Source organism: Gorilla gorilla, chromosome 15 (assembly GCF_029281585.2).
Source record: "Gorilla gorilla gorilla isolate KB3781 chromosome 15, NHGRI_mGorGor1-v2.1_pri, whole genome shotgun sequence".
Lineage (NCBI taxonomy): Eukaryota > Metazoa > Chordata > Mammalia > Primates > Hominidae > Gorilla > Gorilla gorilla.
Window position 1 is genome coordinate 109,041,108 of NC_073239.2, and position 27,057 is coordinate 109,068,164.

At 44.0% G+C, this 27,057-nt stretch overlaps 3 protein-coding genes across 14 annotated transcripts in view; 1 reads left to right on the top strand and 2 right to left on the bottom strand.

The window, feature by feature from the left end:
- ATXN3 (ataxin 3) overlaps window positions 1–1,679 on the bottom strand; it is a 48,070-nt gene extending 46,391 nt beyond the window's left edge. For 3 of the 8 annotated variants that reach the window (XR_008671274.2, XM_019009800.4, XM_063698126.1), the window contains exon 1: window positions 1,574–1,666. Coding sequence is in view for 6 of the 8 variants with exons in the window: in XM_019009800.4 (XP_018865345.4) it covers window positions 1,574–1,597 (24 nt within the window). In the remaining 2 variants the exon portion in view is untranslated. Of the gene's footprint in view, window positions 1–1,573 lie in introns of all 8 variants that reach the window. The other 5 variants (XM_019009801.4, XM_019009802.4, XM_031001572.3 and 2 more) reach the window with 5 other exon arrangements.
- Window positions 1,680–11,260: 9,581 nt separating this feature from the next.
- NDUFB1 (NADH:ubiquinone oxidoreductase subunit B1) lies at window positions 11,261–17,023 on the bottom strand. Of its 2 annotated transcripts, XM_063698132.1 has the most exons (4): window positions 16,888–16,970; window positions 12,882–13,162; window positions 12,638–12,782; window positions 11,261–11,367 (listed from the first exon to the last, which is right to left on the bottom strand). In XM_063698132.1, the coding sequence occupies exons 2-4, from the start codon at window positions 12,970–12,972 to the stop codon at window positions 11,331–11,333; spliced, it is 273 nt and encodes a 90-aa protein (XP_063554202.1). In that variant the 5' UTR covers window positions 12,973–13,162; window positions 16,888–16,970; the 3' UTR covers window positions 11,261–11,330. The 2 variants fall into 2 exon arrangements, with proteins under 2 accessions (XP_063554202.1, XP_018865606.1); XM_019010061.2 differs by lacking the exon at window positions 12,882–13,162 and having other exon boundaries at window positions 16,888–17,023.
- A 160-nt stretch (window positions 17,024–17,183) lies between these two features.
- Window positions 17,184–27,057, top strand: part of CPSF2 (cleavage and polyadenylation specific factor 2) — a 40,542-nt gene continuing 30,668 nt past the window's right edge. Inside the window, exons 1-3 of one of the 4 annotated variants that reach the window (XM_019010060.4) lie at window positions 17,184–17,368; window positions 21,364–21,422; window positions 25,940–26,122. In XM_019010060.4, the coding sequence (XP_018865605.1) occupies window positions 25,974–26,122 (149 nt within the window). In that variant the 5' untranslated portion in view covers window positions 17,184–17,368; window positions 21,364–21,422; window positions 25,940–25,973. Of the gene's footprint in view, window positions 17,590–18,806; window positions 19,609–21,363; window positions 21,423–25,939; window positions 26,123–27,057 lie in introns of those variants that run through there. The other 3 variants (XM_004055589.5, XM_055361263.2, XM_063698131.1) reach the window with 3 other exon arrangements.

Here is a 27,057-nt window from a genome sequence, read left to right on the forward strand (position 1 = left end):
TCACGCACTCTACTCAGCCAAGCAACCAAATCTCTATTGTCTATGATTTACGAGTCATGTCAATCAAGTCAAAAAATTGGTGACAACTATACGACTGAGTCCTTCCTCCCCCACTGAACATCAGCCTATTTCAAAAGTTTCCGAGATGTTTTCTACAATGAAAAGCATTATACTTAACAATTTGTTCCAGGCACAGTGGCTCACGCCTGTAATCACAGCACTTCGAGAGGCTGAGGCGGGAGAATCACCCGAGTCCAGGAGTTCGAGACCAGCCTGGGCAACACAGCGAGACCCCGTCTCTCCCAAAAACATTACCTGGCCCTGGCGATATGCACCTGTAGTCCCAGCTACTCTGGAGGCGGAGGCGGGAGGATCGCTTGTGCCTAGGAGATCAAGGCTGCAGTGAGCCATGATCTCTCCATTGCACACCTGCCTGGGTGACAGAATGAGACCCCATCTTTAAAATAAAAATTAAAAAAAATTTATGCTACAGATTTACATTTGGTAAATGTATTCTTTTGTCTTTGCTTTATTTGTTGTGTGTGTGTGAATTTTAAATGTCTGGGATAAATGATCATTTATAAGTATTTAATAAAACAAAAACCCTTTGCTCCTCCTATTAAATAATAGCCTTACCAGCAACTCTTTCCAAACACGAAACTATTATGAAACATGATACCATGTGCCAAAGCTGTCCTGGGGAAGGCTTCACTCACACACAAACGGCTGGATAATAGTATGAGAGAAACGAGGAGTTTCTTCACATATCACAAACAGTATCTTCAAGTGCATGGTCACGGAAGAGTTAAAGGGACAGCAGGCTAGGCAGACCACAACAAAATCATCCCAGTCTACTCCTAATACCTAAAAACAAAGCTGGCCGCCTGCTCCGGAAAGATGGGAGTACCAAAAGAAACCAAACCCAAACATCCCGTAATAAAACCTCTTGTGACGACTTCCCTGTTTAGGGGCACGCCGGGTTTCCTACTTCACTTCCTAAATGTCAGGCCCTACAGTGGGCGAGCCAAGGTCTCCTCCCTCGAGAGGCTCGCGGACCTAGTGCAGGGGAAAGACACGAACAAGACCCCAAAGATCTACGTGTAGGGAAGACTCCAATATAGAATTGAGCAGTCCGGAGGAGGAAAAGTTAATTCTGCCAGGATTAGGGTAGGAGGGGTTGAGGGAGGTGTCCCAGAGATGACTCTAGCTAGACCCTAGGGAGAGGGAAGGATTGGGGAGGGGTGAAGGAATCCTCCGAAAAGCGATGGAAAGTGACGGAGAAAGGCAGAAGCAAACCCACTGGGAGCCACCCCACTCCCGTGTCCCGAGACGCCCCCGGCCCCGCCCATACTCCCTCCCGGCTCCCAGGGCGGGGGCCGCGAGGGAAGTAGGGGCGTAGGTGATGCTCCCCTCCTCTAGCCGAGGAGGCGGGAGGCTGCGGCGTCGCCCCTCGCCGGGCGAGATCGGCATGGGGGCGACTCGGGCCCCACCCAGCCCTCCAAGAGGCGGTGATGCCGCGCTCCACGCCCGCCACCGCGCGGTAGACAGCTCCCCACCGAACGCGGACACTCACTTTCTCGTGGAAGATGGACTCCATGTTTATTTGTCTGGAGCCAACGGCCCCCACGCCGAACCACCCCCTCCAGCTCCGCCCCCTGCCCCTCTCCTCCGCCCACCCCGCCCCTCCCCGGCCCGCCCCGGTACCCCGCCCACGTGCCGCACGCAGGCCAATCACCCGCGAGGATGCGAGTGACGTGAAGCTAAGAGCGAGTGAACGCCGGGGACACGTGACCTTGGTAGCGCGTCCTCCTAGCTTCTGTTAGCGGGCCTTCTGGGGGATGCTACATCGCCACCTGCTGTCTGGAGGATCTTCTCCGCTTCCCACCCATTTCTATGGATTCTTAGGTTCTGGGGGGAGGTCTGGACCGCTCACCTGGGTTCTATGTTCTTTTTGATTTCCACTTTGACTTTCTACTGTGTTTATATAACTATTTACTTTCTTTCTCCTCCTCCTGCACTGAAAGTTTAGTAAGAAAAAAGCCATCATTACATTCTCCCAAAACCTAGCGCTTGTATAAAAATGATAGCCAGGCCGGGCGAGGTGCTTCACGCCTGTAATCCCAGCACTTTGGGAGGCCGAGGCGGGCGGATCACCTGAGGTCGGGAGTTTGAGATCAGCCTGACCAACATGGAGAAACCCCGTCTCCACTAAAAATACAAAATTACCCGGGCGTGGTGGTGCATACCTGTAATCCCAGGTACTCGGGAGGCTGAGGCAGGAGAATCGCTTGAACCCGGGAGGCCGAGGTTGTGGTGAGCCGAGATCGTGCCATTGCACGCCAGCCTGGGCAACAAAAGCGAAACCGCTCCCCCACCACCCCAAAAAAGAAAAAAAATGATAGTTAATATTTATATAAGGCTTTCTATGAGCTAGGAACTTTTCTAAATGCTTTGGATATATTATCAAATTTAATACAGCAAACTTTGATGTAGGTGTTGCTGTTATTCATACACATGAGGAAACCGAGGTACGGAGAGGTTAAGAACAGCACAATGTCCAAGGTCAGATAGTAAGTCGTCTTGCCAGGATTCAAATCCAGGTGGCTTGTTACCAGTGTAGGTGTTCGGACCCTTTAGAGGGAACTTAGAAGTCCCATAAATTGTGTGGGAGACGGGGAGGTAGCAGCGGTTTGATGAAACTTAAATGGAAGGATAGGTGCAGATCTTGCACCTTGAAACCAGATTAAGGTGTACTTTTTTTTTTTTTTTTTTTTTGAGACGGCCCTCTCTCTGTCCCCCAGGCTGGAGTGCAGTGGCACAATCTCCCCGCTCACTGCAACTTCTGCTTCCTGGGTTCAAGTGATTCTCTTGCCTCAGCCTCCCAAACAGCTGGGATTACAGGCGTGCACCACGAAGTCCAACTATTTTTGTATTCTTAGTAGAGAAGAGGTTGTACCATGTTGGCCAGGCTGGTCTCGAACCCCCAACCTCAGGTGATCCACCTGCCTTGGCCTCCCAAAGTCCTGGAATTACAGGCGTGAGCCACCGCACCTGGCCAAAGTGTACCTTTTAAAGGATGTGGGGAGCTATATAAATATTTTAAAAGAAGACATGTGGTCATGTTTGTCTTTTAGAAAGATCACTGGCTGCAGAAAAAAGCAGTTGCTATTGAAGGAATCTTTGGAGAGACGATGGTGGTTTAAGAGAGTGTCTTAAAGATGGAAATACGCCATTTTGAGAGATTCTTTGGACGTAAAGAGACTCAACAGAATGTGGTGATGATACCGAGTGGAGGAATACTAGCCTTTTTCGTCTTGAGTCGAATTACATGAAACGACATGGACAAACGTGGAGTGGTTTTAAGGAGCGTAGAGTTTAATAAGCAAGAAGGAAGGGAGAAGAAAGAAAGAAGCAGCTCCCCTGTACAGAGACAGAGGGATGGGTGCTCCAAAGCTGAGAGAGGAGACCCAGAGTGCGTGGGAGATACCATTCAGTTATAGGAGGAGGCTGCAGGAGGCGGTGTCTGATTTGCATAGGGCTCGGGGGACTGGTTTGACCACGCATGTCATTCATGTAGCCCGCTAATAAAACTGGCCATTCCACCCTAGTCTTTTAATATGCAAATGCAGGGCGCCATGATGTTCTACTCAGGTGGGGATATGTGGGGGTGGCCATGTTGCCAGGCACATGTGAGAACAAGGGCAAGAGGACGATGGTGGGAATCACCGTGTTGGTGGACCCAGTTTCTAACTGCCGGCATTTGCATATTAAAGGTTGCCAGCTCGGGTCTAAAAGTCAGGGCTTTTATGCTAGACAGGAAACGTTTCAGGAGCTGCTTCAAGAGACAAAAACTTTTCAAGGACCCCTTTTCCTCTCTATCTGCCTAAAATAATTTCTTAATAACTCCTACCACAATGAGGGATTGGGGAAGGTAGGAGACAGAAATGTGAAGGTGACTTCTGGGTTTGTGACCTGGGCAGCCACTGTGGCAGGAGTGGTATTGAGAGCAGAAACATGGGAGGAGCAGCAAGGTTTTGGGAAGAGAATAAGATAGAGTTTACATTTTGGAGATACTGAATTTGAAATGTCTGTGGACATTTGAGTAATTATGTTGAGTAATGGTTGGATACCGAGTCTGAAGTTCAGGAGGCTGCTTTGAACTCAATGAGGAATTGTCATTAAAAAACAGGTAGCTAAGGCCATTGTGGTGGTGGATGCCTGTAATCCCAGCACTTTGGGAGGCTGAGGCAGGCAGATCTCTTGAGGCCAGGAGTTCGAGACCAGCCTGGCCAACATGGTGAAACCTCATCTCTACAAAAAATACAAAAATTAGCCGGGCGTGGTGGCTCATGCCTGTAATCCCAGCTACTCAGGAGGCTGAGGCGGGAGAATCACTTGAACTGGGAGGTAGAGGTTGCAGTGAGCCAAGATCGTGCTATTGCACTCCAGCCTGGAAAACAGAGTGAAACTGTGTCTCAAAAAAAAAAAAAAAAAAAGTAACTGAAACCATAGGAGTGAATAAAATTATTTTAGGGAAAAGGAAGTGATTGAGAAGAGGGCTAGAGCTGAGCCGTGAGGATAGGAGAAGCAATAAACAAGGAGGAGGGAGGAGAAGCAAGAGAGTGTGACATTGTGGAAGGCCTGGGCAGGGGATGCTTCAAGGGGTAGTCAGTGTAAGTTGCTGCCAAGAAGTCAAGCAATATAAGGACGTATAAGAGCCCACTAAATTTTGTTGCTATGGAGACCATTGGTGACTTTGGGGACTGCAGGTTCAGAGAAGCAGAGGGGGCAGTGAGAGGTAAGGGAATGGAGACTGCCAGAGAGGACCAGGTGCTGAAGGAGAGGATTCGGTACCATTTATCGAGCATCTCTGTGTGCACAGTTCACAGCCTTGTATGGGGGAAAGTCCATGTTCTTAAGGATTTGTGTGGCCTACCCAGGGAAATAAATCATAGTCTCATGAAGTGAAAAAAATTGCAAACCACCTTTTCTGTCTTTGTTTTGTTTTTTTAAATTGTAGTTGATGTCTTTCAAATGAATTAATGAAGTCGAAGGTCTTAGTCTTTTTGGGGCGCTTTAACAAGATATCTTAGAGTAATTTATAAACAGAAATTTATTACAGATCTGTAATAAATTTACAGGCTAGGAAGTCCAAGATCAAGGCTCTAACAGATTTAGTGTCTGATGAGGGCCCATTCCTCATAGTTGGTGCATTTTTTTGTCCTCACATGGTGGAAGGGGAAAAGGGGCAAACAAGCTTCCTCTCTGCATAAGGGCACTAATCCCAGTCACAAGGATTGGCCTTATGATCTAATCATCTCCCAAAGGCCCCATCTGTTAAACCAACACACTGGGGACTACATTTCAACAAATGAATTTTGGAAAGATACAAACATTCAGATCATAGCACCAAGTATCTGGGAATCATTTTTTATTCTCTTCCCACAACTTCTCCACGTCACCCCTTATTCCAATCAGTCCTCAAATGCTATAAATCCACTCCTAACTCTCTCTTGCCCTTGTCTTCATTGCTACTACTTAGTTCAAGCCCTCTTGGTATCTTGTGTAGTCTAGTCCAAGGATCTTTCAATTGGTCTTCTGATTCCAGTCTCAATATGTCTAATTCATGGTGCTGTCAGTGATCTTCCAAAAATGCAAATCTCACAAGATTTTCTTTTGTTTAACAAGAATAACTGCATATCAGGCCCTGGGACTATAACCATGAAAAACACAAACAGTCCCACCTTCAGGGGACTTACATTGGCAGGGATTCTTAAATGATTACACAACTCTTACTTCAAAATCCTTCAGTGATGGCCGGGTGCAATGGCTCATGCCTGTAATCTCAGTACTTTGGGAGGCCGAGGCAGGTGGATCACCTGAGGTCAGGAGTTCAAGACCAGCCTAGCCAACATGGTGAAACCCCATCTCTACTAAAAATACAAAAATTAGCCGGGTGTTGTGGTGGGCACCTGTAATCCCAGCTACTTGGGAGGCTGAGGCAGAATTGCTTGAACCTGGGCGGCAGAAGTTGCAGTGAGATGAGATCGCAACAGTGCACTCCAGCCTGGGCAACAGTGCACTCCAGCCTGGGCAACAGTGCACTCCAGCCTGGGCAACAGTGCACTCCAGCCTGGGCAACAGTGCACTCCAGCCTGGGCAACAGAGTGAGACTCTGCCTCAAAAAAAAAAAAAAAATCCTTCAGTGACTTCCTATTGCCATCCTATTGCTGGCCTGAAAAGCTCTGTGATCTGGACCAACCACCTGTCCTGTTCTGTTCTCCCCAAATTCTCTCTGCCCCAGTCACTCCAGACTCTAGTCATACTAGCTTCTTCCTTTTACTTCTGGAAAGTTCACTAAGGAAAAGTATTTTGTGCCACCGCTACACCTTGAGCATGCCTACATTAAAGCACCATTACATCATACTGGAAGTATTACTTTATATACTACTGAACTGTTAGCTTTTGAGGGGCAGAAGAATCTTACTCTTTTTTTTTTTTTTTTTTTTTGAGACAGAGTCTCACTCTGTCGCCCAGGCTGGAGTGCAGTGGCGTGATCTCAGCTCACTGCAACCTCCGCATCCAGGGTTCACGCCATTCTCCTGCCTCAGCCTCCTGAGTAGCTGGGACTACAGGTGCCCTCCACCATGCCCGGCTAATTTTTTTGTATTTTTAGTAGAGACAGGGTTTCACCATGTTAGCCAGGATGGTCTCGATCTCCTGACCTCGTGATCGGCCTGCCTCGGCCTCCCAAAGTGCAGGAATCTTACTCTTTGGGTCAAGGGTTGCTATAGAGCAATGAATTAATGCATGAAGTCTTTTTGATTGACTGTCACAAAAAATTACCGATAATTCAGTAGGAGAGAGAGAAGTTACTGAGCTAATCAGGAAAGAGTTCATGGAGACAGAATAGACCACATAGATGCACTTCCAGTACACTTTCTATGTCATCTTAGGCTACTCACCTTTTCTGTAATCTTCTTCATTGAAATCTTGTGTTGGCCGGGCATGGCAGCTCAAATCCTAGCACTTTGGGAGGCCAAGGCAGGCAGATCACCTGAGGTCAGGAGTTCGAGACCAGACTAGCCAACATGGCAAAACCCCGTCTCTACTAAAAATACAAAATTAGCTGGGTGTGGTGGCATGTGCCTGTAATCCCAGCTACTCGGGAGGTTGAGGCAGGAGAATCACTTCAACCTGGGAGGCAGAGGTTGCAGTGAGCTGAGATAGCGCCATTGCACTTCAGTCTAGGTGACAGAGCAAAATTCCGTCTCAAAAAAAAAACAAAAACAAAAACAAAAAGGTCGAGCGCAGTGGCTCACGCTTGTAATCCCAGCATTTTGGGAGGCCAAGGCAGGCTGATCACGAGGTCAGGAGATCGAGACCATCCTGGCTAACACGGTGAAACCCCATCTCTACTAAAAATACAAAAAAATTAGCCGGGCGTGGTGGCAGGCGCCTGTAGTCCCACCTACTTGGGAGGCTGAGGCAGGAGAATGGCGTGAACCCCCGGGAGGCGGAGGTTGCAGTGAGCTGAGATCGTGCCACTGCACTCCAGCCTGGGCGACAGAGCGAGAGTCCCATCTCAAAAAAAAAAAAAAAAAAAAAAAGAGTAAGATTCCTCTGCCCCCTCAAAAGCTGATAGTTCAGTAGTATATAAAGTAATACTTCCAGTATGATGTAATGGTGCTTTAATGTAGGCATGCTCAAGGTGAAACCCCATCTCCACTAAAAATACAAAATTTAGCCGGGCGTGGTGGCGGGCGCCTGTAGTCCCAGCTACTCAGGAGGCTCAGGCAGGAGAAGGGCATGAACCCGGGAGGCGAAGTTTGCAGTGAGCCGAGACTGTGCCACTGCACTCCAGCCTGGGCGACAGAGTGAACTCCGTCTCAAAAAAAAAGAAACAAAAAAAAGAAATCTTGTGTTAACAAGAGAGATTGCATAGAGCTATTTCCATCTTCTTGAACACTGTACCTATTAAATCCAAACTCGCATGAATTTTGTTACCCAAAATGAAATAGTTTAACAGAATTTCAAATGTTTGGCATTTTAAAAATTATGATGAGTATTAAGTGTTCGGACTTGCAACACAAATCAGTGGTAACTAAATGGTATCCTTTCATTGTAATCTTCTCCTAAATTCAATCCTACCTAAAACAATTAATAAAATTTGGCTTCCAAGAAGAGGTAGTAGAACTTGGCAATTTATTTACTTATTTATTTGTTTGTTTATTTAAGATGGGTCTCACTCTATCGCCCAGGCTGGAGTGCAGTGGTGCAGTCTTGGCTCACTGCAACCTCTGCTTCCCGGGTTCAAGTGATTCTCCTGCCTCAGCCTCCTAAGTAGCTGGGATTACAGACATGCACCACCATGCCTGGCTAATTTTTGTTCTTTAGTAGAGATGGGGTTTTACCATATTGGCAAGGCTGGTCTCAAACTCCTGACCTCAAACAATCCACCTGCCTCGGCCTCCCAAAGTGCTGGGATTACAGATGTGAGTCACCGTGCCCGGCTATGTTTTTAAAAATTGATAACTGAATCTTGATGATATTGTGTTATAAAAAATGAATCAAGAGAGAATCCAATTTACTATTACAGATCTTGGCATTAGCAATTTATGTTTCATAAAAAATACCACACGTATTTCCAGGAAAGGGAGGTAGAAAAAAATACACACAACAGCATTGTGTTGAAACTCTCCATATATCCCTTAAGGACAAAAGACTTAGGTGTAATATTGCTTGCAATAAAGTATATATGCTTGAAACAAACCAAAGAAAACAAAAGAAATACAACCTAATGTTTCTGATTGGTGCTATTTTTGTCCTTTCTAAAAATATTCTGCTCTTCCTAATTGATTACAGATTTTTCAAGTATTATTCATCAATCTCCTCTTTCATATATTGAAGGCAAAGGAATATTTTTAAAAGAGTTTACTTCTCTATTGTTTTTATTTTATATTTTATTTTTTGACACAGGGGCTCACTCTGTCTTCCAGACTGGAGTGCAGTGGCACAATCACGGCTCATTGCAGCCTCATCCTCCACAGGCTCAGGTGACCTCCCACCTCAGACTCCTGAGTAACTGGGACTACCCACCACACTCCACCACACCCAGCTAATTTTTGTATTTTTAGTGGAGACGGGGTCTCACCATGTTTTCCAGGCTGGTCTCAAACTCCTGGGTTCAAGCCATCTGCCCACCTTGGCCTCCCAAAGTGCTAGGATTGCAGGCATTGCCACTGTGCCTGGCCCAGCTTCCTTGTAATTCTTTTCAACACCTTCCAGACCTTGATCTCTCAGACAACCACTGAACTGCTTTGTTACTGCAGATTGCTGTTTATAACATTTTCTATTTATATAAACAGAATCCTATAGCATGTGTTCTTTTTTATCTGGCTTCTTTCATTCAGCACTGTTAGTTTGAAATTCATCCATATTATGTATCAATAGATCATTCCTTTTCATTGCTGGGTAGTAGTCTATGATATGGATTCAACACACTTTATCCATTCCTATGTTGATAGACATTTATCTCATTTTTGGCTGTTACTAATCAAGCTGCTATGAACATTCATGTAAAAGTCTTTGTGTGGATATATGCTTTCATTTCTCTTGGGTAAATAAATCAGACTGGGATGGCTGGGTCAAGTGGTAGGTGTGTTTTACCTGAAACTGCTAAACTTATTTCCAAGGTGGGACAACCACTGGTGGCTACATTTTATATTCCTGCCAGCAGTGTGCCTTCTAGCTGCTCTACATCCTTGCCAACAATTGGTAGTCAGTCTTCCAAATTTTAACCATTTTATTTTTACTTATTTAAATCTATTTTTTGAGACGGAGTTTTGCTCTTATTGCCCAGGTTGGAGTGCAATGGCATGATCTTGGCTCACTGCAACCTCCGCTCCTGGGGTTCAAGTGATTCTCCTCCCTCAGCCTCCCAAGTAGCTGGGATTACGGACATGCACCACCACACCCGGCTAATTTTGTATTTTTAGTAGAGATGGGGTTTCACCATGTTGGTCGGGCTGGTCTTGAATTCCTGAGCTCAGGTGATCTACCCGCCTCGGCCTCCCAAAGTGTTGAGATTACAGGCGTGAGCCAGCCTAATTTTAACCATTTAATAGGTGTGTAGTGCCATCTCATTTTGCTGTTAATTTCCATTTCTCTAGTGACTACTAATGTTGAGTATCTTTTCATGCGCTTACTTGCCATCCTCTTATCTCTTTTGGCAGTGTTTGTTAAAATCTTTTGCCCATTTAAAAAGTTAGGTTGTTGAAGCCGGGCGCAGTGGCTCACGCCTGTAATCCCAGCACTTTGGGAGGCTGAGGTGGATCACGAGGTCAGGAGATCAACACCATCCTGGCTAACATGGTGAAACCCAGTCTCTACTAAAAATACAAAAAATTCGCTAGATGTGGTGGCAGGCACCTGTAGTCCCAGTTACTCGGGAGGCTGAGGCAGGAGAATGGTGGGAACCCAAGAGGCGGAGCTTGCAGATCACACCACTGCACTCCAGCCTGGGCGACGTAGCAAGACTCCGTCTCAAAAAAAAAAAAAGTTAGGTTGTTTATTCTTAAGCTATAAGGATTGTTTACACATTCTAGATGTGTTTTTCGAAGAGCAAAATTTTAAATTTTGATAAAGTACAACTTATTTTTTAAATTAATTCATGTTTTGTGTGTTGTATTTTAAAAATCCTTGCTTCCTGTGTGTATCCTACATTTGGAAAAAGGAAAAAGCTTTGCCAAAGCTAAGGTCACTTAAAATTTTCAGTATGTGATTTTTATCAAATAAAATCTTGGCATCATCCTTTTTAAGTCCCGTTGAAGCACAAGGTCTGAAATTTTTTTTGAAAAATATACGATAAAAAATTTGCTCTATGATTTAATAATACTGTGGTTCAAAATGAGATACAGCAAATTAAATGTTAATTATAAATTTAATACCACGGTATACAATCAGGTACCTAATAGTTATTATTTTATTTATTATTTATTTTTGAGATGGAGTCTCACTCTGTTGCCTGACAGGACAGGTATGCACCACCATACCCGGCTAATTTTTTGTATTTTTAGTAGAGACGGTGTTTCACCATGTTGGTCAGGCTGGTCTGGAATTCCTGACCTCAGGTGATCTGCCCACCTCAGCCTCCCAAAGTGTTGGGATTACAGGTGTAAGCCACCGCGCTGGGCCCTAATAATTATTTTTTAAGTATGCTTGTTACCAGAAGGGCTACCTTTGTATAAAAAGAAAGACATTTCAGATTCTTCATGTTTTTATTTCTCTCAGAACTTTAAAATGTGAACATTTGATAATCCAGCCAGTCTTCACTTCCAGGTAACTTCTTCACTGGGTTGCAATTCCCTGTGTGGAAAGCAAAAAAGGAAGAAATGGAAAAACTGTAAATAAAACTGTGATACGAGATAAAAGGGGAAGTCAGAAGAATGATTGCAATATTTCATTTTCTTTTCTTTTTTTTTTTTTTTGAGACGAAGTCTGGCTCTGTAGCCCAGGCTGGAGTGCAGTGGCACGATCTTGGCTCACTGCAAACTCCACCTCCTGGCTTCAAGCGATTATCTTGCCTCACCCTCCCAAATAGCTGGGATTACAGCTGTGTGCCACCACACCGAGCTAATTTTTTATATTTTTGGTAGAGACGGGGTTTCACCATGTTGGCCAGGCTGGTCTCGAACTCCTGACCTCAAGGAATCCACCTGCCTCGGCCTCCCAAAGTGCTAGGATTACAGGTGTGAGCCACCGTGCCCGGTCAGTATTTTATTTTCTATTACACTGATCCATTTAAAAAACTTACATATTAGATTCATCATATGTATTCTTTTCATTCATGATTTTAACTTTTACCATATTGTTAGCTTCATTTTTCTGGGTTAAAGAATTGTAATTACTTAGTTTATCTTTATATGAAAGCTATTATCTCTGCTCAGTGAGTTCATTCGAAATGTTTTCTAAACCCTTTCCAGCTTATTTTCTCTTTCTTGAAATCCCTGATTTGTGAATCACTTCTACCATCTCTCCATACCCACTGTGGATGCTGCTCACTTCTCTTGCCCCTCAGGCTTCCTCCTACCCAGCTGTATGCCCACTGGCAGGCATCCTGTCTTGCTAACTGGAACTCTCTGCTGCCAGAGGAGCCATCTCTAGAGGCACAATGGGACCAGGCAGCTGCCAGTTGCTATCACTCTACCACCAGGTCTAAAGCTCTCAGGTAGTGCTGCTAAGAACACAGCACCTAGCTGCTGTTATTACTATTTATCTCAGCTATAGCATGTCTTAAGTAAGATAATATATGACAATATATGTGGAAGCTGTATATAAGCTAGGCTTTGGTCAGCTACTTTTAAACTGTTTCTGTATTAAAATGCACTTTGAATTAAAAAAAGACGATACTTTCAAAGACCTGAAACAGCCTATTCATTAAATGAAGACTTTAAATTCTAGAGGTAATCATACTGTTTTATCCAAAGATTCAATAACAAACAAGAGTAAAAACAGTATCATTTGAATCTAAGTCCTCAAGGGGGAAAAATTACCCCTTCTATTTATTTTTGGCACATATCAAAAAGAATATTCCCCAAATTTGGCCAATTGCTGGTTTGAAAAAATGCAGACTAACCTTTTAAATAACATACTCTTGTTCCGGAAGGCAGTTAGCCGTTCATCACTCTTCCTGTCTAAATAACATCCAATGACAAATCCCATAGGAACAAGAACATGAACCCAGTGGTCCCGCACAATCTGAAGTAAGTTCACCATAATAGCTAAAAGAAAAAAAAATTATCAGAAATACAACTGCTTTTTTTGTTTTTTTTTTGAAATAGCTTTTAAATTGCATCTGGGCCGGGTGCAGTGGTTCATGCCTGTAATCCTAGCACTTTGGGATGCTGAGGTGGGCAGATCACTTGAGATTAGGAGTTCGAGACCAGCCTGGCCAACATGGCGAAACCCCATTTCTACTAAAAGCACAAAAATTAGCCGGGTGTGGTGGTGCGCGTCTGTTATCCCAGCTACTGGAGAGGCTGAGGCAGGAGAATTGCTTGAACCTAGGAGGCGGAGGTTGCAGTGAGCCAAGATCGTGCCGCTGTACTTCAGCCTCGGTGACAGAGCAAGACTCCATCTCAATAAAATAAATAAATTGCATCTGAAACAAGAAGATGATAGACATAGATGTAATAGATGTTAAAAGCCTAATAAGCCTCTTTGTTTGCCTGGCATCAGAATGTAGTATAATACTTTAAAATCTAATTGATGAAGATTACATACAGGACAATGATTAATATAAAATTACACTGCACTGGGTCTATTTATTACATTTTACTACTAGCTTCAATAGTGATGTGATACGATACAGAGCAGAGAAACAGAGATGGTATGTAAAAAAATTCTACCTGCAACAGCTGATTGTTTGCACCCTCCTCATGTTGTTTTGGAACTTTTTTTTGTAAAAGAGACAAGGTCTTGCTATGTTGCCCAGGCTGGAGGGCAGTGGCTATTCACAGGCACTACAGCTCTCAACTCCCGGGCTCAAGTATTCCTCCTGCCTCAGCCTCCCAAGTAGCTGGGACTACAGGCATACACCACTGCACCTGGCTCTCATTTAGGACTTTTACTTGTGTAAAACATATTTAGAACCTCTCACAATGCAAAAACAAATTTAATACAATTTTGCCAGAAATGGAATTTTTTAGGTAAAGCTGTAATTACTGAAAATTAAATTTAGAAAGGAAATTAAAAGATATGAGAAAAAAGAAAACTATATTCAATAATGTCACTGTAGATATGAATATAAATTACTCTAAAAAAGGTAAAGGGGCCGGGTGTAGTGGCTCACGCCTGTAATCCCAGCACTTTGGGAGGCTGAGGTGGGTGGACGACAACAAGGTCAGGAGTTCGAGACCAGCCTGGCCAACGTGGTGAAACCCCGTCTCTACTAAAAATACAAAAATTAGGTGGGTGTAGTGGCACATGCCTGTAGTCCCAGCTACTCAGGAGGCTGAGGCAGGAGAATTGCTTGAACTCGGGAGGCAGAGGTTGCAGTGAGCTGAGATGACGCCACTACACTCCAGCCTGGGGGATAGAGCGAGTCTCTGTCTCAGAAAAAAGAAAGAAAAAAAAAAGGCAAAGGGAGAAGAAAATTTACTTTTATAGAGTGACTACTAGGTGGCTCATGCCTGTAACCACAGCACTTTGGGAGACTAAGGCGGATGGATCGCTTGAGCCTAGGAGTTTGAGACTAGCCTGGTTAACATGGCAAAACCCTGTCTCTACAAAAAATGAAAAAATTAGCTGGGTGTGGTAGTATATGCCTGTAGTCCCAGCTACTTCGGAGGCTGAGGTGGGAGGATTGCTTGAGCCCAAGAGACGGAGGTTGCAGTGACCTGAGATCACACCACTGTATTCTAGCCTGGACGACAGAGCGTGATGCTGTCTCAAAAAAAAAAAAAGACTACTAGGTTACTAGGTACCAGAGCCACCATATATTTCTATACGTAATGTGAAATAACTATTATTTACATTTTACAGATAAGAAAACAGCTTAATCCAAATAGCTATTAAGTACAGAGCTGGAGTTCAGATTCAGCTTCACTCTACAGCTCTGGCTGCTATTATAGCCCATGCCTAAGAAACCCCTTCCTGAATTGATGTTTATGGTACTTAAAAGCTTTTAAATGCTGAGTTTCCAGAAGGTAGATGAGGAGGAATAGAACTATAGGTTTTTCCTTATCCGAAATGCTTGGGACCCGAAGTGTTTTTGATTTTTTGATTTTGAAATATTTGCATGCACATAATCAGCTATCTTGGGGATAGGACCGAATTAAAACATAAAATTCATTTGTGCTTTATATATACCTTATACACATAGCCTGAAGGTAATCTTATATGAAACTGTTTTTTTTTTTTTTAAATAGTCTGGCTCTGTCACCTAGGATGGAGTGCAGTGGAGTTATAATAGTCCACTGCAGTCTTGAACTCCTGAGCTCAAATGATCTTCCCACCTCAACCTCCTGAGAAGCTGGAGCTACAGGTGCTAATTTAAAAAAATTCTTTAAACATTTTTTTTTGTAGAGACAAGATCTTGCTATGTTGCCCAGGCTGGTCTCAAACTTGTGGCCCCAAGTTTCACATATGGGGGCATTTTGGATTTCCAACATTCTGATCGGGGATACTGAACCTGTAATAGTCATCATGTGGAAAATAAATTGCACTAATTCAATAAAAACATAGTTGGATTGCCAATTTTCTGTAAAAATTCGTGCATACAGATGAATTCAAAATACACCTGTGTGCATTTGGACTAAACTAATAAATCATGTACAATGACTAAGAAGACATATGACAACATCCTAGAAAGACAATCAATACATTATTGCCAACAAAAGTGCTTAGCACTAACCTGTGCTAGGACTACGTAGACTGAATTTCTGCCTCTCCTCTTACACTGGCATACTTATACAATTCATACTTTTTTCTTTCCTTTTTTTTTTTTTTTTTTTTAAATTTTGAGACGAAGTTTCGCTCTTGTTGCCCAGGCCGGAGTGCAATGGCACGATCTTGGCTCACAGCAACCTCTGCTTCTCGGATTCAAGGGATTCTCCTACCTCAGCCTCCCAAGTAGCTGGGATTACAGGTATGCGCCACCATGCCCAGCTAATTTTGTATTTTTGGTAGAGACGAGGTTTCTCCACGTTGGTCAGGCTGGTCTTGAATTCCCAACCTCAGGTGGTCTGCCCGCCTAGGCCTCCCAAAGTGCTGGGATTACAGGCGTGAGCCATCGCGCCCGGCTCTTTTTTTTTTTTTTTTTTTTCTCTCTGTGGCCCAGGCTGGAGTGCAGTGGCGCAATCTTGGCTCACTGCAAGCTCCGCCTCCCGGGTTCACGCCATTCTCCTGCCTCAGCCTCCCCAGTAGCCGGGACTACAGGCGCCCGCCACCACGCCCAGCTAATTTTTTTTGTATTTTTAGTAGACACAGGGTTTCACCATGTTAGCCAGGATGGTCTTGATCTCCTGACCTCGTGATCTGCCCGCCTAGGCCTCCCAAAGTGCTGGGATTACAGGCGTGAGCCACTAAGCCTGGCCATACTTTTGTCTTTTAAAAGGCAAGGCGGGCCAGGTGCGGTGGCTCACGCCTGTAATCCCAGCACTTTGGGATGCTGAGGCGGGTGGATCACGAGATTAGCAGTTCGAGACCAGCCTGGCCAACATAGTGAAACCCTCGTCTCTACTAAATATACAAAAAATTAGCCGGGTGTGGTGGCGGGCGCCTGTAATCCCAGCTACTTGGGCTGCTGAGACCGGAGAATCGCTTGAACCCGGGAGGCGGAAGTTGGAGTGAGCCGAGATTGCACCATTGCACTCCAGCCTGGGTGACAAGAGTGAATCTCTGTCTCAAAAATAAAAAAGCAAAGTAAAAGGGTAAGCGCATCATTTAGGCGCAACGGTGTCGGCTCAAGAGGATTTGCGATTTGGAAGAGAGCGAGGTTAGCGAGAAGACAGAAGGCTGGAACTTGGACGAATGTAAGCTGCTCGCGGAGGGGAGGCAGCGTCTTCCCTGCTTCAGGCCAGGCGTGGGATCCGGGCCGGTCTCCTCTCCAGTCCGGTTAGCGGGCGGTCAATGGGTCACATCTCTAGGGACGTTTTCCTGTTATGACAGCCTCAGAAAACCCTTTCCAAAAGCTCCGGCCCGGAAATCCCATCCTCCACCCGAAGAAAACCCCATTTTCCTTTCCCGTCACCTTCGTTCGGAAGCCCCGGGGAAGCCCAGACCACCCCTCCACACATGCACAGCACCGAGGGCTTGCCTAGAACCCTCCCCGCCACCGTCGCCGTGATCGTCGTCGCGGCGGTCCCCCGGGCTCCCCAAACCCACCTGCAGCCTCAGCGCCGACAGCGACCCCGAGACCAAGGGCAACAGGGAACTCAACCCGCGCCAGTGGAAGCTGCGACCTCGGGACCTGCCATTCGCCGCGCCCGCACGGAGCAGAGGGGTGACGCCAGCAAATCATACTACTTTTTCCTCCACAGGGTTGACTCTTCTCATTTTTTTTAGCTTCCAAACATTACCAATAATTTCTGAATAAAATTTCGCTCCAGACAGACGAGGCATGCAGGCGTGACCGCCGTCGCCTTCCCACAGCACCGTGCCCACCCCCCGGAGATGGTCTCGCCCTGGGTCCTCCTCGTTTCCGCCGCTAGTCTCCAGCTCCAAAATGGCGGCCGCCACTGTGGGGCTTCTGCCGGCCGGTAGTCTCTGGTGTTGCTGACCCAGCATCGGTTTTTCTACGTCTTGAACCTGGATTCGCCTAGGGGTTGGGAAGGGCAGTGGACGGCGTTGGGGGAGGCCTGACGAGGCAAGTGAGGGCGGGAGAAAGGAGCGAGCCTCGGGCTGGCGAAGGCGGCGTCATTGGCCCTCCGGGAACGCGGGGCCCCGACTCCGACCCGGTCTCCCCCGAGGGCTCGCCCCCGCCGCTTCGGCTGCGACTCCCGGTCGTTCCAGGCAGAAGTGGTCAGCGAGGGAAAGAGAAGTGACTTCTCCAGGGGTTTCAAGCTCCCAGCTGTTTTGCGGCAGCCCGTACGGTTCCCTCCCGGGATCTTCCTCCCTCCTTTCTGCTTCCCTCTGCTTCCCCTTTCATCTCTTGGCGCTGGAGGAGTTAAACCGACGCCAGCTTTAGCTCCTTGGCTTCGTGGCTACGGCGTTCTTAGCCTCCCCCGCTCGGGCTCTTCCCGTCGTTTTGGGTTGAGAGACCACGAGGTTACTAAGCTCTGGACACCGCTTAGGCGTCCTTTTAGTTCATCGACTCCAGAGACCTTTCGGATGTTTGTACCACACTGTACTAAAAGGGTCTTGGCCCTTCGCGCCTTCCCGCCATCGCCCTCCAGCGCTTCCACTATCACTGCGAAGTTCTAATTCTTTTTTGACTTCGTACTATTTTACGTGCTCTTTAGAAAACAAGAGGTCAGATTGTAACCCCGGCAAGTCTGGCCTCCTGTGACCAGGCGAACCTGAGCTATCATTTATACCCATCCCCTAATTTTTAATTTTACAACCCCTTTAACCCCTTTCTTTTTTCTTTCTTTCTTTTCTTTTTTTTTAATAAAGACGGGGTTTCACTATGTTGCCCAGGCCGGTGTCGAACTCCTGGGCTCAAGAGATCCTCCCATTTTGGCCTGTGCTGGGATTCCAGGCGTGAGCCACCATGCCCGTCCTTGCAACCCCAGTATGAAACTGGGGCTCTCCCTCAACTGACCGGGAAGAGCCTTCCCCACTCAGTGAGCTCCAGGGCTAACCCAAACTCCTCTGTTTTCCCTTGGATTTTGCTTAGTTGACCTTAGTTGTCATCAACATGCACGGTCATTATTTTTTATTTTTGAGAAGGGATCTCGCTCTGTCCCCCAGGCTGGAGTGCAGTGGCACGATTCTCGGCTCACTGCAACCTCTGCCTCCCGGGTTCAAGTGATTCTCCTGCCTCAGACTCCCGAGTAGCTGGGACTACAGGCGCGCACCACCATGCCCAGCTATTTTTTGTAGCTTTAGTAGAGACAGGGTTTTACCTTGTTGGCCAGGATTATCCGCCTGCCTCGGCCTCCCAAAGTCCTGGGATTACAGGCGTGAGCCACCGCGCCCGGCCGATTTATTATTTGAGACCGGGTCTCGCTCTGTCCCCCAGGCTGGAGTGCAGTGGTGCCATCTCAGCTCACTGCAACTTCCGCCTCCTGGGCTCAAGCAATCCTCCCACCTCAGCCTCCCAAGTAGCTGGGGTCATCAGCGCAGCCACCGCGCCCGGCTACTTTTTTGTGTTTTTAGTAGAGAAGGGGTTTTGTCATGTTGCCCAGGCTGGTCTGGAACTCCTGAGCTCAAGTGATCTGCCCTCCTCGGCCTCCCAAAGTGTTGAGATTGCAGGCGCAAGCCACTGCGCCCGGCAACATGCACGATTATTATTAAGAGGGCAAGTAACTGTGAGATATTTGCGATGAAGCAGTATCTTTCAAAACCAGTGCTCTGAAGGAATTTATGATATGATGAGGCTTCATTCCTTCTTGCAGTACCCATTTATGCTGCCTTGACCACGGAAGTTGGTATTGGATATACAAAGATGATCACTTTTACTCCTCTATACATTGAACATCCATTCAACAAATACTTTATGTGCCTCCTTTATAACAAAATAACTAACTTTGCCTAGGGCAACAAAAAGGCTTTATAAAGGAGTAAATATGTGAGCTGGGTCATGTAGCATCAAAAGGAATTTGCTGAGCTCAAAAGGAGGAGGTAATTTCGGGATTCAGTACAGGAATACAGAGCTTTGAGAAGCTTTAGCATACTTAGGGAGAGTGGGATAATCAACCTGCTTGAGCATTTAGTGCACGAGTGATTGGTGAAGCAAGAGGTAGGTTAAGATCAGCTTGTGAAGGATCTTGGTTTCCAATAGGGAGTTTAGATTTTATTCAGTAGTTAGCAGGAATCCAGTGGATATTTTGTGCAAGGAGTGAGCAGGAGGATATTTGTTTTTTTAGGATGGTCTCTGACAGCTATATGGAGGATCAACTGGGAACAGAAAAACTAGATGAAAGGAAATTGGCAATCATTCAGGTAAGGCAGTGAGGGCCTCCATGGAGGCAGGACATAAAGGAGGTCAGAGAGACACTAAGTAAATGTCAAATGGGATTCACCTGCTGACTGCTAAGTTAATGGTAAGAAGGTGACTTGAGTTTTTAGTCTGGGAGAGTAAATGGTTGGCAATACTATTAAAACTTAGTCTGAGACATGTACATAAACATAGGATGGTGCCAACCTGCACTTTAGGGGTGACAACCTGATGCTCTATAGTGTAAAGCATTGGTTTTTATGGTCTGGAGTCTAGATCTGCACTGTTATGGTAGTCACTAGCCACATGTAGCTATTGAGCACTTCAGATGTGGTTAGTCTATTTGAAATGCGCTGTAAATATAAAATACACAGTGGATTTTGAAGATTTAGTATGAAAATGTAAAATATTCAACATAATTACATGTTGAAATAATATTTTGGTTCTATTGGGTTAAATAAAATACATTAAAATTTAACCCGTTTCTTTTTCACTTTTCCATGTGGCCATGAAGAAATTAAAAAGTACATTTGTGGCACGCATTATGTCTGTTGACAGAGCTTTTCTAGTCTAGACTAGATGTGGGAATTTGTAAGGAGGTAGAACATGAGCTGGGCCTGAAGACATTGAGCAGTGATGTCAGGGTGGCTTCCTGGCAACCTCCATTGCCAGTTAAGGCATTTGGTTTGTCTTTTCTCAAGCAGTAAGAAGCCTTCAGAGATTTCTGAGCAAGGGGTAATAGGTGCAGGGTATTTCTGAAGATGAATCTGGCAGCAATGTTTAGGTTGGATGAAGGGAGGAAAGACTGGAGGCAGAGAAACTGAGAAACCCAAACATAAGGTAGTGAGGCCCTTCCTGTATTAGGGTACTGGCAGTGGGATAGAAAGGGAATGATGTGCAAAGCGTTCCTGAGGGAAGAATAATCAGGAGCTGGTAATAATAGACTGTCCCAGAAGTGAAGAATCAGCATGTAGCATTTCAAGCCTTGGTTACTTAGATAACAACTAATATATTCATGTCGCAGAGCTGTAAAATACAATTTGAGACTGAAGAAATTTGGTCACAAGATAGAATCAGCAACGTTAGGAAGGGTTGGTCCACTAAATACTTTCGCTTTTTATCTCCCTGCTTTCTGTATCATCTCATCAATCATACACACCAGCTCATATCCCCAAAATACAGAATTACCTGTATCATGCCGTCTTTCTACTTGATAATGAGTCTTAAAATGTTTCTGTTGCCTGCAGGACTAGGTTCACAGTTTCCAAGGCCTTTCATTATCTGGCCCCTTTCTGTTCATTAGGCCTTATCTTTTATTTTTTGCTTTTGTGAATGTTTTCCAGGCTAGTTTTTTCACTGGTACTTTAAAACTTACTCAAAAGTGTAGAGATCTGAGATCTCTGGTATTCCTTTACTCCTGTTATTCCTCTGTTTTGAGTACCTTCTCTTTGTTTCTATCCATGTCTTACCAATCCTTAGTGAGTAATCTTAAATCCCACCTCTTCTATGATTCTCAATAACATAAGGTAATGTCAACTTAAAAAAAAAAACTTCCTAAATATTTTTATGTCTTTTATTATCTGTTATGTAAGCTTAAGATTCCTAAAATTATGACAGATCTCTTTTTTAAAAAAGGACCACGTATTATACTACTTGCTGCTGCTCCTGATGCCTTAGGGCAAGATACAAATTAAACACCATAATTATAAACAGAATGAAATCATAATACCACATTCATAAGGCTTTTATTTATTTTTTAGATTAATAAAGAACTCTTCAGAATTCCTGGTGTTTCATCATATATACGACTAAGATATCAGTAAGTAGTGAATGTTTGATAAAGATATAGCTTTATGAATAATTGTAGTGAAAATATCTTTTCATCTGTTGAAATCTTGGTCTGTCTGCAAAACAGTTTTAATATGAACTTACTCAGTTCTAGCTGCAAGATACCTTGCATGTTACTTCATAATCTAAATGAAGAAAGTGGGAATTAAGGAAGACTTAAGTAGAAAAGAGTTTCCCTTAGGCCATTAATATAATTGTGGTACAGTAAGCTTTTTGACAGGGATAATTTCCAAGGTACTTTCCAAAATTGTATTTATAAATGTTTTTCATCAAATAGAGAATTAATGTCTTTGTACCCCAAATAAGAACACATGAAGGCCAGGCGTGCTGTCTCACACCTGTAATTCCAGCATTTGGGGAGGCCAAGGTGGGTGGATCGCTTGAGCCCAGGAGTTAAAGACCAGCCTGGGCAACATAGTGAAACCCTGTCTCTACAAAAAATTAGCCGAGTGTGGTGGTGCGTGCCTGTAGTCCCAGCTACCCAGGAGGCTGAGGTGGGAGGATCACTTGAGCCCAGGAGGTTGAAGCTGCAAATGAGCCATGATTGCACCACTGCACTCCAGCCTGGGTACCAGAGCAAGATCCTGTTTCAGGAAACAAAAACAAGTCAATATATTTTAAATTTTAACTTACCAACAGTTATTTATTGAACAACCACTATGTGCAGGGATGTGCTAATGTACTAAGGATAAAAAAATGGATCAAGCCAACTCCTGTACTCAGAGAGCTCTCCCAAGCAAGGGCAAATACATGTGGATGGGTTCTGGTTTATGGTGTGGTAAGGACAGTGAACTTATTTAATACTAGCCATGCCCCATTCCTTCCTTTAAGAAACATTTATCGGCTACCACTGTATATTAGGCACTGTGGAGGCGCTGGAATGTAACTGTGATGAAAACAGAGAAGGTCTTTACCTTCATGGAGTCTACATTCCAGTGTGGGCACAGGAGGGAAGAAGGTGACAGACAAAGCAAGTAAATAAATAAGTAGCAATTAGAGAGCACTAAGTATTTTGAGGGAAATAGAATGATGTTGTAATGGATGTGAAGAAGGACTTTAGGGTGGTCAGAGAATGACTACCTCTGAGAATGACTCAGAATAAATTAGAGACAGGGAAAATATATATAAAAGTTAGAGGTTTTGGTCACAGTGAAGAGAGAAGAAAATTTGAGAAATATAATGAGTTGTTATGAAAGTATATCACTGGAAGTGTTTTATAAAGGTCATTGATAAACCTCTATACAACTTAAGCCAATGGACATTTCTCTGGCTTCTCAGACTTAGTGCAAATGGGAGGTGAAGAAGTGGAGATATATCTGTGGACAAATATTCTGAGAACTTTTGCTGTGAAAGGGAAACCCAAAAATGATGTAGTGGTTGTTGGGGGTTGAAGGGTTAAGAGAGGGTTCTTATAAGTTGGGAAATTCTAGAGTATTTTTATAAGCTTGTGGGAATGGTACATCAGTGATACGTTGATGCAGGGGAAAGAGCGAATGACTGAAGATGTCAAGTCTTTCAGAAGGTGAATAAGAATGGGATCAACAGCACACATAGAGGGATTGGCCTTGGATGGGAGCAGGTCTATTCTATACAACAGGAGACCCAACAGTGTACATGCAGATAGGTTAATAGATGTAGTATCTGGAAAATGAGAAATTATTGTCTAATTTTATTTTCTGATTGAAGAATGAAATGAGATTATCAGCTGAGACTAGGGTGGAGGGAGGGATGGGTGATCTTTGAACAAAGAGGAGGAGGTGTGGAGTAGTAGTCTCAGAAATTGAAAGTCAACCTACTAAGAAAAGTCAGATTGAGGGGTAATACTTACGGCCTGTTTGAGGCCTTTCGCCATGAATTTAAAGAGCAAATAGCATTAGCCAGGTGTGGTGGCAGGTGCCTGTAATCCCAGCTACTCGGGAGGCTGAGGCAGGAGAATCACTTGAACCCGGGAGATGGAGGTTGCAGTGAGCCAAGATCGTGACACTGCACTCCAGCCTGGCAACAGAGTGAGACTCCGTCTCAAAAAAAAGCAAATAGCACAGCTGTAATTCTCCTCCATATCCCATCCCCCCTCCACCCACGCACGATTGGAGTTAATCAGGACTGGGGTTTTGCCAGCCTAGTAGAGAGAAGTACCTAGAGGAGCAAGACATTTGAGTGTTTGCAAATAATGTTAACAGATCATGAATTGAAGGTGAGGACCTGAGTAAAAACAGGAGGGGGTCATGGATAGGGAAAAAGTAGTCAGCGAATTAGAGAGATACCACTGAGCCCAGAGGATTTTTGCAATGGGAATACTAGAGTAAGTAAGGTATTAGAGAATGAGATGCTTGAAGTGAAATTTTGAAAGTAGAACAGTTACTGGTAGTGGTAAGGTCTAGGGTGTAATCGTAGGGGTGGGTGGCTGAAGTGAAATTATTATTGGAGTTGAGGAAGTCAAGGAACCAACAGGTCAGTATTGAAGTTACTGAGAGGAACAACGGGTCATGTAAAAGTCCTCAGTGAATGAGGCCAGGTTAATAGATGCCATAGTGAAGAGGAAATGTGGAAGACTAATAGTGAACTGCTGGGTGGCAAGAGCTTTAATGGGACTAGACTATTTGAAGGAGGAAAGAGAAGACATGGTTTAGAAGCTGCAGTGAGGAGCAAGGAACACATACCTCTTGCTTTTCAAGTACAGGGGGTACAAGAAGTTAAAACAACAACAACAAAAAACCTTGAGAAGTCCGTAAGAGGAAGAGTATGATTAGGGAACAGCCAGGTACCTGGGAAGACAAGCAGGTGAAGAGAATTTTCAGAGAAGCAGTTGCAGTTACAGGTGAGTATGATCACAGTTCCAGAGAGCATCCTGAAAGGATTTGAGAGGGAGAAGAGGTAGGGGATTAGGTCTTACTGGGAGATGTACACATCGTTGATAATTGATAACCTAGCAGTCTTGTGATTTTGGCTGTCACTCAGATAAACAAGGCTGGGAGATGTGGTGGGTTTAGCAGCCCCTGTCAGCCTCTTATGAAAGGTGGATATTCAGTTTACCTTAGTTTGTTGATGGCCTTGAGTAGTGGTAAGAAATTATTAGATAACTCGGTGGCCTTCTCTCCTACTTGCATAGTTAGCCAGGAAAAGCTCATTTATTTTAGGAAGCTAAAATCTGAAATGTTGCTGTGGAGTTGAACTTTGCTAATGAATATTTTCATAACTTCTGCTTAATAGCACACAGTTCCAGGTTCTAAATCCCATTTTTAAAAAATGTATATATTTTATTTTATTTATTTTTTAGATACAAAGTCTCACTCTGTTGCCCAGTCTAGGGTACACTCTAGGGTCTCACTCTGTGCCCAGTCTAGTGGCGCACTCATAGCTCACAGTAACCTCGAACTCCTGGGCTCAAGTAATTCTCTCATCTTGGCCTTCTGAGTAGCTAGGACTACAGGTACATGCCACCAGCCAGTTTTCTTATATTTTTTTTTTGTAGAGACAGGGTCTCACTACATTGCCTAGGCTGGTCTCAAACTCCTGAACTCTAGCAGTCTTCCTGCCTCAGCTTCCCAAAGTGCTGGGATCACAGGCGTGAGCCACCGTGCCTGGCCTGTAGATGTGTTCATGTTATATTTTCCTGAAATATATGTAGTAGGCATCCCAATTTGCATTCCATCAGATATATGTTGGAGCATGCATCAGGTTCTATTTAGGGAGTTGCAAACATATGCTACCTATGTTTTTCAGTTGCTCACATTCCAATGCAAGGGTTCTTAATGTTAAACTCCCTGAAAAGTTTGTGAATTTCTACGTGTATATGTACTCTTGTTTTTTGTTTGGGTGTGTTGAGAGTTGGTGGGGGAGGGGGAGGGTCCATAGGTTTTGTCAGATTCTCAAGGGGGTCTATTTAAGGACCACTGGTCTAATTAATGGGAGAGAAAGACATGTAAACTAATCATTGTAATACAGTGAAATTAGTGCCATCACAAAGCAAGATAAAAGAGGAAGAGATTCACCTTGAAGGATGAGTTCATTAATTCCTAAACATTTATTTATTGAGGAACTTGGATGCAGTAGTATCTGTTATAGGTAATTTATACATTATTTGAAATACTTCAACATCGTTTTTACATGTATACTAATACTAATGTTTTATAGACTGAGATACATAGGTGAGGAAAGTTTAATTAACTTGCTTCAGATCACATAAGAGTAGATTCATATATGGGTCTATTTGATTGTAACATTCACTACCCCACTAGGGAGCCACTAAAGGGCTCATTGTGTCTAAGATTATCTTTGTGCTTTTAAACTTGGCAGTGACTTAATAAACTTGCTTTCACTTAAAAAAAAAAGTAAACTTGGCAATGATGGAAATGGGCCTGTAAACTGCTTTTCGTGTTAATGGAATTTCTATGCACTTAAAGATTTGAAATAATTTTAATCAATTTGTCTATTATATATGCCAGACTGTGCTTTTATGTTTAATTATGTTTTCATTTCATTTGAAAGACCCTTCTAGCTTGCTGTTTCTGGACCAAAAAAAATGACGTCTATTATCAAATTAACTACCCTTTCTGGGGTCCAAGAAGAATCTGCCCTTTGCTATCTTCTCCAAGTTGATGAGTTTAGATTTTTATTGGACTGTGGCTGGGATGAGCACTTTTCTATGGATATTATTGATTCCCTGAGGAAGTAAGTTACATTTCATAATTCTATGCTTTTATTAAATCAACTTTTCTGTACTGTAATACCATTTCGATGTGATAAATACTGCATTTTTACACTAGTTTATAGCAAAAGGCTTAATTTTACTTATGCCAAAAACCTATAGTGACATTTTAACTTGTAAAGTTTTGATTGACTTATAAGCTTTGCTTGTTGAAATTCAGCAAAATCTTAAGCTAATGGATTTCAGTAGAAATTTTTGCATGCTAATTTTTGGAAAGAACAAGAATACATAAGAATTTGAGAAGAGGAAACATTTTCCATGTGAAAGTTCTGTGGTCAGATCACATTAGCTTACTTTCTACATCTTTTGATGCTTAACATTGTCAGCTGGTTCTCAGAATGACCATGAGATACTGATTCATCAAAAAAAAATCAATTATGGGCTGGGCACAGTGGCTCACGCTGGCAATCCCAGTACTTTAGGAGGCTGAGGTGGGCAGATCACTTGAGTTCAGGAGTTCGAGACCAGCCTGGCCAACATGGTGAAACTCCGACTCTACTAAAAATACAAAAATTAGCCGGGTGTGATGGTGTGCACCTATAATCCCAGCTACTTGGGAGGCTGAGGCAGGAGAATTGCTTGAACCCAGGAGGCAGAGATTGCACTGAGCCGAGATCGTACCACTACACTCCAGCCTGGGCGCAAAGCAAGACTCTGTTTCAAAAAAAAAATAAGATAAAATAAAAAATCAATGATGTTTGCAGTATTATACTAATTTTGCAAGAAAAGAGGACTTAAATATTTAAAAAACTTTAGAACTTGAGAAAAAAAATCCAAACCATTTTATTAATTTCTTGTGTCAGTCAGAACATATGCTTCCTTGATTAACTGAAGTTTTACTATTCAATTAGCAAAACTGTCTGTGGTTACTATGCGAAAAAGCTGGGACAAAAATCCA